Source organism: Bos taurus, chromosome 5 (assembly GCF_002263795.3).
Source record: "Bos taurus isolate L1 Dominette 01449 registration number 42190680 breed Hereford chromosome 5, ARS-UCD2.0, whole genome shotgun sequence".
In the NCBI taxonomy this organism is placed as follows: Eukaryota; Metazoa; Chordata; class Mammalia; order Artiodactyla; family Bovidae; genus Bos; species Bos taurus.
The window spans coordinates 63,242,343-63,255,604 of NC_037332.1; the positions used below are offsets into that span (position 1 = coordinate 63,242,343).

The 13,262-nt window shown below is 38.0% G+C and overlaps 1 protein-coding gene across 5 annotated transcripts in view; it reads right to left on the minus strand.

The window, feature by feature from the left end:
• The window catches only part of ANKS1B (ankyrin repeat and sterile alpha motif domain containing 1B), a 1,158,555-nt gene that overhangs the window by 353,830 nt on the left and 791,463 nt on the right, over positions 1-13,262 (minus strand). For all 5 annotated transcript variants that reach the window (XM_024992182.2, XM_024992180.2, XM_024992184.2 and 2 more), the window contains one exon: positions 2,595-2,693. In XM_024992182.2, the coding sequence (XP_024847950.2) occupies positions 2,595-2,693 (99 nt within the window). The remainder of the gene's footprint in view (positions 1-2,594; positions 2,694-13,262) is intronic.

The following is a 13,262-nucleotide window of genomic DNA, read 5'->3' on the forward strand; positions in this document are numbered from 1 at the left end:
GTACAGGATTATAGACATAGCTTAAAAACTGAGGTACTCTTTGATTAAAAAAATATATTTGAATAACATGTAAAAATATTCATTCACTCAGTCACTCATTCTTCATTCTTTTAAGTGCATGTATTGAGCTAAACACAGTGGGAAGTTCAAGGATGGACATGGCATTGTCTCTGCCCTCAGGATGCTTATAACACAGAAGTAGTATAATAGTATTAGTACCTTCAGACAGAACAAGCATAGGGCCATCAAATCTTAGAAGAAAGAAAGAGTATTCTTTCATTTCACAAATTATTTTTTGATGTGCTAGGCACCATTCCAGGGACTGGATATGTAAAAGGAACAAGATAGGGAAGAATAAGGTGCCAAGGCACCTTATTTCATTACTGTTGTATCCTGGGGATGAGATAAAAAAATAATGCAGAAAACAAGCATACATCCTGATATATGGCAAAACCAATACAATATTGTAAAGTTAAATAAAATAAAATTAAAAAAAAAAAGAAAACAAGCAAACAAATAATATAACTTCCAGTGGCCAAAATTGCTATGAAGAAAACTGAGGCAGAACAACATGAGGGACAGAGAAGGGGGCAAAGGGTGTGCTTTTGAGGGAACAAAACCCTCTGTGAGGAGGTGACGGCTGAATAGAGATTTGATGATGTAGGGAGCAAGCATTTGAAGATATGAAGAAAAGGCTTTCCACGCAGACACACTGATACAGAAAGGCTTTGAGGCAAAAATGAGTTTGACATATTCTGGAACAAAAAAGAAAGTCACATGACTAGAGAATGGAAGAAAGAATGAGAGATGAGGTTGTATTGTGGGGAAGGGGCCAGATCCTACTGATTTTCGTAGGTCATGATAAAGATTCTAAGTGCAAAAGGGAATCCATTGTGGATTTTAAGCAGGATGTGCCATGCTCTGATTTACATTTCGGTCTGGGTGCAGTGTGGAAATTCAACTGTAAAGTGGTGAGAAAGGTAACTGGGACAGAGATTAGGCATCTGTGCATTGTCCAGGTGTGAGGACCAATCAGAAATTGACTCAAGTAGTCTAATGCACAGACAACAGGTTAGATTCTATTGTGGTAGCCTGATTAGACATGGTTGGTGTGGACTAGGGTAATAATTACTCAGGTGGTAAGAAGGGGTTCCACTTCAGAAGTTTCACAAAAAAGTGATTCTGGGTAAAGATACACAAGTAGCAAGTAGAAAACTGTATTATTAAAACTCCTGTGTATGCTTGACTTTTCTTGAATTTGCAGAAGTGGTAAGTTTCTATCAGTAGATACTTAGTTCACTGTCAGTTGGCAAATTTCACCTTGTCACTTCCTTAGAAACAGCGGTTAATATTTATCTTTCCCATTCTGAGAAGGAGAAATTAAAGCCTCCTTAGAAAGGAAAAGCACAGAGGAGAATATAAAATATGTGATACATTCACATATTTAGATGAATTTTTTACTGTCCTTCTGCTACCCTGCCTCCAATCTTGCCCCCTGAATCTATCCCCTAGTGGATGACCCAGCTTTAACATTCTCTCCTTCTAATTTCTCTTGTCTGCAGCCTCCAGAAGTAACTGGCCTAAAGCAGTTTAGTCATGTCCATTCCCCTGTGCTCACAGAATAAATTTCAGATTCCTTAGCCTGATACCAACATGACCCAACCTACTTTTTCTGTTTTCTCTGGCTCCACTCTCTAATTGTTTTAATCACACTGGATTTTAGTATTTTTAAAATTGTGATGAAATAACAAAACATGAAACCACATTAAACTGTCTTGAAGTATTATACATAATTTAGTAGTATTAAGTACATTCACATTGTTGTGCAAATCCCATTGGATTTTAAATCACGAAGTATCACGGTTCCTCTAATGCTTCTGGCAGTTTGTTGACTGGACCATACCTCTATCTATGTGATTCCCGCTGGGCCCTGAAATGCCTTTCCCTTTCCTTACCAATTAAAATCCTACATATTTTACTGAGCACTGAAGACCAGTGCTCAGATCCTACCTCTTGTTTTAGGCTCCTGTGAAACCTTACCTAGAAACAGAAGGTCAACTCTGTTGGTAAGTAACGTATTACTTAAAATGATGCCTGGTTGGTAAATTGCATTTGGACTGGGAGGATTTATACACGAATATAAATACCTGAAGGGCACATGACACTTGCACTTTCCTGAGTAACGACTTGTGATTAAGCAAGTTCCGTGCCCCTGGAGGCTAGGGCTATGGAGTTGTTATAAGAGATACTGCCTCTAAGGGCAGGAGGCTCCTATTCCAGGAACATTCTTCTACCCACCCAATACTGATCTGTCTTCTTGCACCTGATCTATCACCTGGGGGGTATGGACTGATTGTACTGACATGCAGAATCCCACCAAAGAAAAACTTGTAAGCTGCCCTGTCGGCCGGAGGCATTTCCTGTATTACATCTAATGAATCTGAATGTTTAATTGGACTAAGAAGACCTGCTTTGGCTTCGGGGAGTTGCATCAATATGCAGACATATTGTCCTACGTACTAACAAGCCTTGCACACCTGGACTTAAAACCACTGGGACTAGACTAAAGGCTAGGATACTAAATGCTATCTTACCTTTGGAAGGAGCTGGATTGCCTGTAGAATTCTTTGTCTGTGCCCAGAATTAAGGATTCCAATTTCCAACAAATCCTGGTCTTCCATAACATTGCTTCCCTGAAACAAAACCAGAAATGTTATAAATGAAATCAGGCAGTTTTACTGGGCATAAATACTGGTTTTATTAATATAGAGAAAAATAACCAACAAATGATCTGCTTTTTGTAAACAAAACCATAGAGTCAATCTTCTGTAAGAGCGAGGTGAGAGGAGGTCACCTAGATGATTGAGTTGAAGGCTATGGGAAAGTTGCTTTTACTTCATAAATACTCTTAAGGCTTACTATTTATGGCTGGATTATCTGCATTGGGGATTCATTTCTGTGACTCAGAACCCTGTTCCTCTAAAAATATATATGCTTCTAGGAAGAGCTGCCATTTAAACTATCAGTGACCTATACGTTGATGTGAATGAACCAGTTTTTTACCCTCTGAAGACAAATTTCGTAAGGAGAGCTGATGGAAAAATTGAAGTATCCTAGTCAAGCTAAAAGAGAATAATTCATCTTAAATACTGAATGTCAGATGTCTGATCAAGGTATGAGGATATAAAAATGAATAAGATGCAGATCCTTGCCCTCAACTGTTGATTTCTTCCAGTCCAGAGATGGAAGCAGATTGTTCAAAGGCAGTTAGGATGCTATGAGTGTGCTATCATGGTGACACATGTTTGGGAATGCAGAGGGGACCTGGGGTGTGTTTTCAGAGGAGACTGTCTCATCAGACATCTGAAGTACAGTTCAGGTTCAGCACTCAAAATGCAAAGGACTAGGAGAAGTCATATGCAGTGCTGTGTGGGTAAGAAAGAATACAGTGTACTTGGAAGCATCAAATTCTAGGATAAGGTGGCTGCTGCTGCTGCTAAGTCGCTTCAGTTGTGTCCGACTCTGTGCGACCCCAGAGATGGCAGCCCACCAGGCTCCCCCATCCCTGGGATTCTCCAGGCAAGAACACTGGAGTGGGGTGCCATTTCCTTGAGACAGGAGCAAAACTTAACACTTAAAAGGTATTGAGAAGCCAGACGACACAGATATTGTATGAATTTCAATTTCATCTTGACCATAACAAGCCATGGACAGATTTTAAGAAAAGCAGTTACATGATGAGACCTCAAATTTAGAAAGATCAACTTGATTTCTGTGGCTGGGCCTGTTGGCTTACCTATGAAATGATGGCATTGAGCCACATAACTTCCAAGGATCAGCCTAATCCTACCATTCTCTGATTTCAATGATTTTTTTGACCTCTGATTAATATTCTAACATGGAAGCTTAAAAATTGCTTATTTTATCCTGAAATTTTAGTCTTTTGGAGCTTGCAAGCTAGAGTTTCCCTTTAAAGTAAGGAGTCTATAGAGAAGTTCAAGAACTCAGATCACTGCTTTTATGGACAATCAAACTCTGTCTTACCAATGCATAAAATAAAAACACTTATGAATAGAAATTACAGAATATCTATTTATGGAGAGCAATGGGTCCTGATGAATATTTAAAGCAAAGGAGAATGAACTGGAAAAGGGCAGTCATGGGAGCACGGAGCTGTTAGGAAACAACAGAGGTTGTTCTTGAGATGGTGTGGGCTTAGACTAAGATAGTGGTCATGGGAAACAGAAAGATGCGAGTAGATTTGAAAACCATCAAGAAGTTTGGCTTGGTGACTGAATGCAGAGAATGATGGAGAAATGCAGAATACACACCAGTTCCAGGCTTCCTCAACAAGGCTGAGACAGGGAGGAAGGGCCAGTCTAGCATGGTGCAAAGACTAATGTCTTTCTCTGGATAGGCACAGGATTGATGAATGTAAATAATTTAATATCAGACTATGTTAAAAACTGACACAATTGGCTGTGCTTAGAAAGATTAAAGTCATTAGTATGGTACCATAGCTAGAGATTTTAAAATGGGCATTCACTGGATAGAAACATTTCACCTACTCATAGTAACATTCTTGTGCTTAAGCTACATTGGCCATCTTGGAGGAGGCAGAATGATTCAGGTGTATAGCAGCGTGATAATAAAAAAGCCTAATGAAAGACAAATAAAGCCAGTCTTGGCAATATGCCATAGGAAACATTGCTCTCAAGAAATTACTCAGTGCACACAATAGGGCATGGTCAAGAATATAAATGACTGCATTTTGAGAAAGCATTATTATTCTCAGAAATGGACTAATGTGTCATGAGCAGGATGTATGCTACCATTCTGTTTGACTTTCATTCTTTAAGAGATTTTTCTAAGGAGTTAAAAGGCCTTAAAAAATAAAAACAAACAAAAAACTTTAGCCACCTATGTATTAGATCATTATCCTGTTTTCCAAAGGCTAAATTATCAGCCTACAGCTTCAGCTTATACAAAATATAGAACCTGGATTTTTTGTACAAAAACAAGGCACAACAGGAGGCTATGGTCTGAATTAGCTACTATCTATAGGCAATATTAAAAACTTGATTTCAGTGTTCAAATACTGAAATGATTTAAGGAATTTAGTCCTTAGAGACCACTGTTCTTCCTCTAAACCACCAATATATCCCCTTATCTATCTTCAGTAAGGGAGGAAACATTTTGAAGAATTGTAGGGAAGTTAGACAAATTCTCTTTGGGTCAAATACCCTAGCATATAGAATAATTCTAAACACTTTTGAAAAATGAGTGAAAAGTATGAAAATCACAATGCAAATGGTAAGAATGTGCCCAAAAGGAAATGGTACTGATTGTGGAAATATAAAGAAAAGGATTCACCTTCCCCAGTGAGGGGACATTGGAAATTTTCTATTTTCACTCTTATTGTAACATATAGGAATACCAAAATATTCTGGTGCATCATCTAGCCAGTTCTTTTTCAAAATAGCTCCAGGTTTGGAGCCTCAAGACTTGGGTCTGAGTCCTGTCTGGGGAAATGTGGCTAAAGTGAAAGTGAAAGTCGCTCAGTCATGTCTGAGTCTTTGTGACCTCATGGACTATACAGTCCATAGAATTATCCAGGTCAGAATACTGGAGTGGGTAACCTTTCTCTTCTCCAGGGGATCTTCCCGACCCAGGGATCAAACACAGGTCACCTGCATTGCAGGCAGATTCTTTACCAGCTGAGCCACAAGGGAAGCAAGGTGGCTAAGTCATATATTATTTCTGAGTCTTGTGGTCCTCACCCATTAAATGAAGCCATTTGATAAATTCCCATTCAGTTCTACAATGCTATGATTTCAGTAGTGCCCAACTTTGATTAGTATCATTTTATTTAAATGCAGATTGTATAATTTGAAACTACGTTTTAGTTCTTAAGAATTGTAACTTAAATTGCTTCAAGAAGTAGTTATACAGAGTGCAAGAATGCATGTTATTTTTTTGACAAATTAGTATCAGTACTAGGAACTTATAAAAAGAAATTATAGAATACCTTATTTTTTATAGTATCATGGATTATTACAGTTTTTCAGAGAAAATCAAATATTTCAAATCTTGCAACTAACCATTTTGCTTGTACTTGGGTAATAAATATTTCTATTCTTTCAAGGCAGCTAAAGTTTATTCTCTTGTTATCATTTGCCTTCACTGAATGTTAGAAAATCTCAGTTTAATTCTTTTTTTTCTCAATAAGAGCTGAACATACACTCTAGCTTTCTCTTTCATCCATTTTCCATGACTGCTAGATTAGTGGTGTTTGGAGTAGGGCTTCATCGTGTCTATCTTCTACTTAATGACCTACCACACTGCACTCTCCATCTCATCTCATACACATGATGTCTCTAGTTTCTTATCTCCCATTTACTCCTCAACTCATCCCAATAGGCTTTTACTCCCACTCACTCCACAGAACTTCTCCATGAAATGTTAAGAATGACCTCTCATATCTAGTTGGTTGTTTTCAGTCCTGTCCTCAAAGACTCATTGGCCACTTGTGGCTGCTGGTTTCATATTGGATAATGCGAATATAGAACATTGCTGTTATCATAGAATGTTCTATTAGACAGTGCCTCTCCACAGTTAAAGACGTTGAAACTGTAGCTGAATCACATGAACAGGGCAATGATGAGACTGTGACAGGGAATCAAAGCAGAGAGTCAAATATACTCACGAGTTATTCTCAGGATATAACTGATGTTCCTCTTAGTCAAAGTTCATGAACATTAAATTTAGAATCTGTAGCAAATTCTTTTCTAATTTTTCAGTCATTAAAACAAATTAGTAGCTGGTTCTGCTTTCATTAGTGTTTCGCTGTCATGGGGCTAGAAATCTATGCTACCAAAATGACAAGTCCCATTGCGAAATTATTTATGATATGCTTAGCACACTACCAGGCACATGGCATGGGCATTTAAGGAATAATAATAAGTGGATAAAGTTGTTTAGTTAATGACTTTCTAGACGGCAATGGTTTTTGTTTTTTTTTTAGCAGATAGGAAATGTCTAATCCAGGGCAGCTTTGTTGCTTTCCTAAATCATGGAATGAAGAAAAATAATCTAATCTTTTATGCATTAAGAGCTGAAACCTGAAGTTTCTATGACCATGGGGAGAATATCTTATGTATTGGAGTTTTTCAGCTATGATAAAGTAAAAAGATGACCAAATAGAATAAAAAGCAGTGCTTTGTATTTAATAATCCATTTGAAGTAGAACAGCTATTTATTGAAATCATTTCTCAGAAATATCTTTACTGTTTCTGTCTCTGAGAATTTCGGCTTGAAAAGTTCATAACCTTGATGTCATGTTACATCGCATATCATATAAAATGCTAAGGAAACATATTTAAGGACCATAGAGAACTGATTTCTTCTTAATATAAGCTTGAGTTAGATGTTATTTATTTTCTCTCTTCAGTTCAAGACTGAAAAAAACCAAGAAGATACTATTGATTGGAGAAGATTTCTTTTGCTCTATAATTAGCTAAATTAGATTCGTCTTTACAATTTGTATGGCCTTAATTATTTAAAATAGAATGGGTAGTAGAATGATAACATGATCTTACAAATTCACAAATGCAAAAACATTTTATTTTTATTATACTTTTTTACAGCATAAATGACATGGTGGCCTAAAACTATATATGACTTTCTTGGGATAACACTTCCATGTTTCAGTTTCTATAAAGATTTTTAGTTAATTTGATATTAATTTACAGGTAAATGCAATAAGTTTCTTTGCTGCATGTTAATGATTATAACTACTATGATAAATACCAGTTTTATAACCCCTTATCAGTGTTGGAACAAAACTTTATTTAGTTTACCAGATACACACATGAGCTACCAACCATAATTGATTAGATGATCGATGATATACTTCTTTCATTTTTAATTCCCTCTCTCACATTAATGAAATGGCAGTAGAAGAAGATTGTGTAGTTTATCTCTCACATTTCTATCCGAACCTTCCATGTGAACATATACTATCTACTGCAATGGAATTTCTTCACAACTTAACTAAATTACCATGTTTCAACTTATGAAAAAAGTTTCCTAGATTCTTCAGACCACATGGATTATTGATTCAAATAAATATCATATCACTGAGCAATACATTTGAGAGCACCTATATATATTCATATAGTTCAATCCCTTAGTCGTGTCTGACTCTTTGCAACCCCATGGAATGCAGCACGCCAGGCTTCCCTGTCCATCACCAACTGCAGGAGCTTACTCAAACTTATGTCTATCGAGTCAGTGATGCCATCCAACCATCTCATCCTCTGTTGTCCCCTTCTCCTCTCATCTTCAATCTTTCCCAGCATCAGGGTCTTTTCCAATGAGTCAGTTCTTCACATTAGGTGGCCAAAGTATTGGAGTTTCAGCTTCAGCATCAGTCCTTTCAATGAATATTCAGGACTGATTTCCTTTAAGACTGACTGGTTGGATCTCCTTGCAGTCCAAGGGACTCTCAAGAGCCTTCTCCAACATTACAGTTTAAAAGAATCAATTCTTCGGTGCTCAGCTTTGTTTATAGTGCAACTCTCACATCCAAACATGACTACTGGAAAAACCATAGCTTTGACTAGATGGACCTCTGTTGGCAAAGTAACGTCTCTGCTTTTTAATATGCTGTCTAGACTGCTTATAGCTTTTCTTCCAAGAAGCAAGCGTCTTTTAAGTTCATGGCTGCAGTCAACATCTGCACTGATTTTGGAGCCCCCCAAAATAAAGTCTGTCACTGTTTCCATTGTTTCCCCATCTATTTGCCACAAAGTGATTGGACTGGATGCCATGATCTTAGCTTTCTAAATGTTGAGCTTTAAGCCAACTTTTTCACTCTTCTCTCTCACTTTCATCAAGAGGCTCTTTAGTTTCTGCCATAAGGGTGGTATCATCTGCATATCTGAGGTTACTGATATTTCTCCCAGCAATCTTGATTCCAGCTTGTACTTCATCCAGCCCAGCATTTAGCATGATGTACTCTGCACATAAATTAAATAAACAGGGTGACAATATACAGCCTTGATGTAATCATTTCTCAATTTGGAACCAGTCTTTTGTTCCATGTCCAGTTCTAACTGTTGCTTCCTAACCTGCATACAGATTTCTCAGGAGGCAGGTAAGGTGGTCTGGTATTCCCATCTCTTTCAGAATTTTCCACAGTTTATTGTGACCCACACAGTCCAAGGCTTTGGCATAGTCAATAAAGCGGAAATAGATGTTTTACTGGAATTCTCTTGCTTTTTCCATGATCCAACGGATGTTGGCAATTTGATCTCTGGTTGTTCTGCCTTTTCTAAATCAGTCATGAACATCTGGAAGTTCACAATTCACGTACCGTTGAGGCCTGCCTTGGAGAATTTTGAGCATTACTTTGCTAGCGTCTGAGATGAATGCAATTGTGTGATAGTCTGAACACTCTTCGGCATTGCCTTTCTTTGGGATTGGAATGAAAACTGACCTTTTCTAGTCTTTTGGCCACTGCTAAGTTTTCCAAATTTGCTGGCATATTGAGTGCAGCACTTTCACAACATCTTCTTTTAGGATTTGAAATGGCTCTGGAATTCCATAACCTCCACCAGCTTTGTTTGTTGTGATGCTTCCTAAGGCCCACTTGACTTAGGATTCCAGGATGTCTGGCTCTAGGTAAGTGATCACACCATCGTGGTTATCTGGGTCATGAAGATATTTTTTGTATAGTTCTTCTGTATATTCTTGCCACCTCTTCTTAATATCTTCTGCTTCTGTTAGGTTCATTCCATTTCTGTCCTTTATTGTGCCCATCTTTTTGCATGAAAAGTTTCCTTGGTATCTCAAATTTTATTGAAGAGATCTCTAGTCTTTCCCATTCTATTGTTTTCCTCTATTTCCTTGCATTGATCACTGAGGAAGGCTTTCTTATCTCTCCTTGCTATTCTTTGGAACTCTGCATTCAAATGGGTATATCTTTCCTTTTCTCCTTTTCCTTTTGCTTCTTTCTTTTCTCAGCTATTTGTAAGGCCTCCTCAGACAAACATTTTGCCTTTTTGCATTTCTTTTTCTTGAGGATCGTCTTGATCACTGCCTCCTATACAATGTCACGAACCTCCATCCATAGTTCTTCAGGTGCTCTATCGGATCTAATCCCTTGAATCTATATGTCACTTCCACTGTATAATTGTAGGGGATTTGATTTAGGTCATACCTGAATGGTCTAGTGATTTTCCCTACTTTCTTCAGTTTAAGTGTGAATTTTCATGACCTGAGCCACAGTCAGTTCCTGGTCTTGTTTTTGCTGACTATATGGAGATTCTCCATCTTTGGCTGCAAAGAATATAATCAGTCTTATTTCAGTGTTGACCATCTGGTGATGTCCATGTGTAGAGTCTTCTCTTGTGTTTTTAGAAGAGGGTGTTTGCTGTGACCAGTGCGTTCTCCTGGCAAAACTCTGTTAGGCTTTGCCCTGCTTCATTTTGTACTCCAAGACCAAATTTCCTGTTACTCCAGGTATCTCTTGACTTCCTACCTTTGCATTCCAGTCCCCTATAATGAAAAGGACATCTTTTTTGGGTGTTAGTTCTAGAAGGTCTTGTAGGTCTTCATAGTACCATTCAACTTCAGCTTCTTCAGCATCACTGGTTGGGGCATAGACTTGGATTACTGTGATATTGAATGGTTTGCCTTGAAACAAACAGAAATCATTTTTGTCATTTTTGAGATTGCATTCAAGTACTGCATTTCAGGCTTTTTTGTTGACTATGAGGGCTACTCCACTTCTTCTAATGGATTTTTGCCCACAGTAGTAGATTTAATGGTCATCTGAGTTAAATTCACCCATTCCAGTCCATTTGAGTTCACTGATTCCTAAAATGTTGATGTTCACTCTTGCCATCTCCTGTTTGAGCACTTCCAATTTGTCTTGATTCATGGACATAATATTCCAGGTTCCTATGCAATACTATTCTTCATAGCATTGGACTTTACTTCCATCATCAGTCACATCCACAACTAGGTATTGTTTTTCTTTGGCTCCATCTCTTCATTCTTTCTGGAGTTATTTCTCCACCAATCTCCAGGAGCATACTGGGCACCTACTGACCTGGGGAAATCATCTTTCAGTGTCTTATCTTTTTACCTTTTCATACTGTTCGTCGGGTTCTCAAGGGATGAGTACTGAAGTGGTTTCCCATTCCTTTCTCCAGTGGACATTTTGTCAGAACTCTCCACCATAACCCGTCTGTCTTGGGTGGCCCTACACGGCATGGCTCATAGTTTCATTGAGTTAGACAAGGCTGTGGTCCATGTGATCAGTTTGATCAGTTTTATGAAATTGTGGTTTACATTCTGTCTGCCCTCTGACGGATGAGGATAAGAGGCTTATGGAACTTCCTGATGGGAGAGACTGACTGAGGGCAGTCACCTATACACACACAGACACACACACACACATATATATATATACATACATATATATATATATAATGGGCACCTATATATATGTATATATGTAAGTTATATATTTGAATAAATTATATCTTAGATTTATTGTTTAAGATTAGCATTTAAGTGTTCACATGAGTATAATGAATTTTATACCACCAATTTTTTTCTTTTCATTTTTTAAGACCTTTTTCCCTTTGAAACATCTGTTTTGAAGCTATAGAGAGAGACAGAGAGGGAAAGGTAATTTAAGTAATCAGTTATGTATTTCTTAAAGTATTGAGCAAGGTTTGGTGATATCATAAATTACAATTATGATTCATTTGCAACATGTGTTCATGTAGATTTTAGAATTATGTATATTTATTAGACTATCTTTGGCCAAAAGTTTGGCAAAAGAGAAACAGTATTCATTTTTAAGGATTAACCCGCAATTCACACAAGTAAGAAGAAAGCTGATGTGAAAAAAACCTATCTGTATGTTCTTACTTTTCTCCTGATACATACAGGAGAATGTATGCTTTATATTCATGAAGCACATGAACACCTATTTTCACACTAATGGCAGTTGGTGTAAGTTAGCATAAAGTGAATTGCACACATACTGAGTTCTTATTCTATGCCAGCTTCTGTTCTAAATGCCTTAGGTATTAATATATTACCTTATTTAATTCTCACAACTTTCTGAGGTACATGCTTAAATAACTTGCTCCCAGAGGTGATAGGAGTCTTTTTCAAAACTATCATCTGATACCACCTCCATGGGGTGAGTATAGGAGAGAAAAGATTCAGTAAAAAAATGTGGTTACACCCAAACCATTTGTATTTTACTTTGAACCATCTGAAATTCACATTGAAAGCAAATGTTCTAAAGTATTTTATGGTTGATTTTAGAGAGTTTAAGCAACGATGGATCCCTCTCTGTAGAAGAGAATTTGGAAAGCCATCTGACCTATTCTTCCCTCCTCTGCTCCAGTCCTTTCTGTTCTCTGAATCATAGAATCGGGGTTGGCAGAGACCTGGGGGTTTTTCTAGTCTAAATGTTCCCTAACTAACTGCAAAGCTTTAACTTGCCTCTCTCTTTTGAAGCATGGTGTCTACCATCCCCAAAGGGGTAGCACGGATATTAAATGCTTTAAATGGTCTTTCCCAGCAGCTGAGTCTGAGCAGGGGGTGGAGATGGGATTTGGGGGGAGACCTCAGTCCTACTCTTTCAGCTTCCATTGCGCTGCAGACTCAGTGTGACAGGAGAGCTATTAGAAGAACATGCCAAAAGCAGAGATGAAAGGAAAACAGTTAGCAGCTGTCCTGTGTCCTTTCCCAATCACAAGCTGTGAAGTTAAAATTTTCTTTTCCCTTGGGTAGGCTGTACATAATCTTGGCAAGTATCTGAGTTTTGTTCTTCTGTCTAACATGCTGAACATTTCCCAGAGCCTCGTAAGAACAAAGTGAGCAATGGCTAGGCTAGGTTGGACCCCCTGCTCTTAAGAAGAGGAATACGGCACCTTTGTGTTTACAACAGATTCCTCTCACTGGTGATGCAGAACTCAAAAAAGAAAGGCTCTTCTTGGAAGAAGCCAAATGGGCTCCTGGGTTATGACCAGCATAGCCACATATAGGAAAAAGTGCTGAAAATGATTCATAGTTAACTACCAGCCATCTGGCATTCATTGAGTACTAGATACTCTGCCCTTCTTCTATATAAACCTGCCAAAAATCTTCTATGACAAGTGGCAGTGTCTTCACTTCATAGACAAGGAAACAGTCTCAGGGCTATGAGACAACTTAGCCAGGTTTACTTGGTT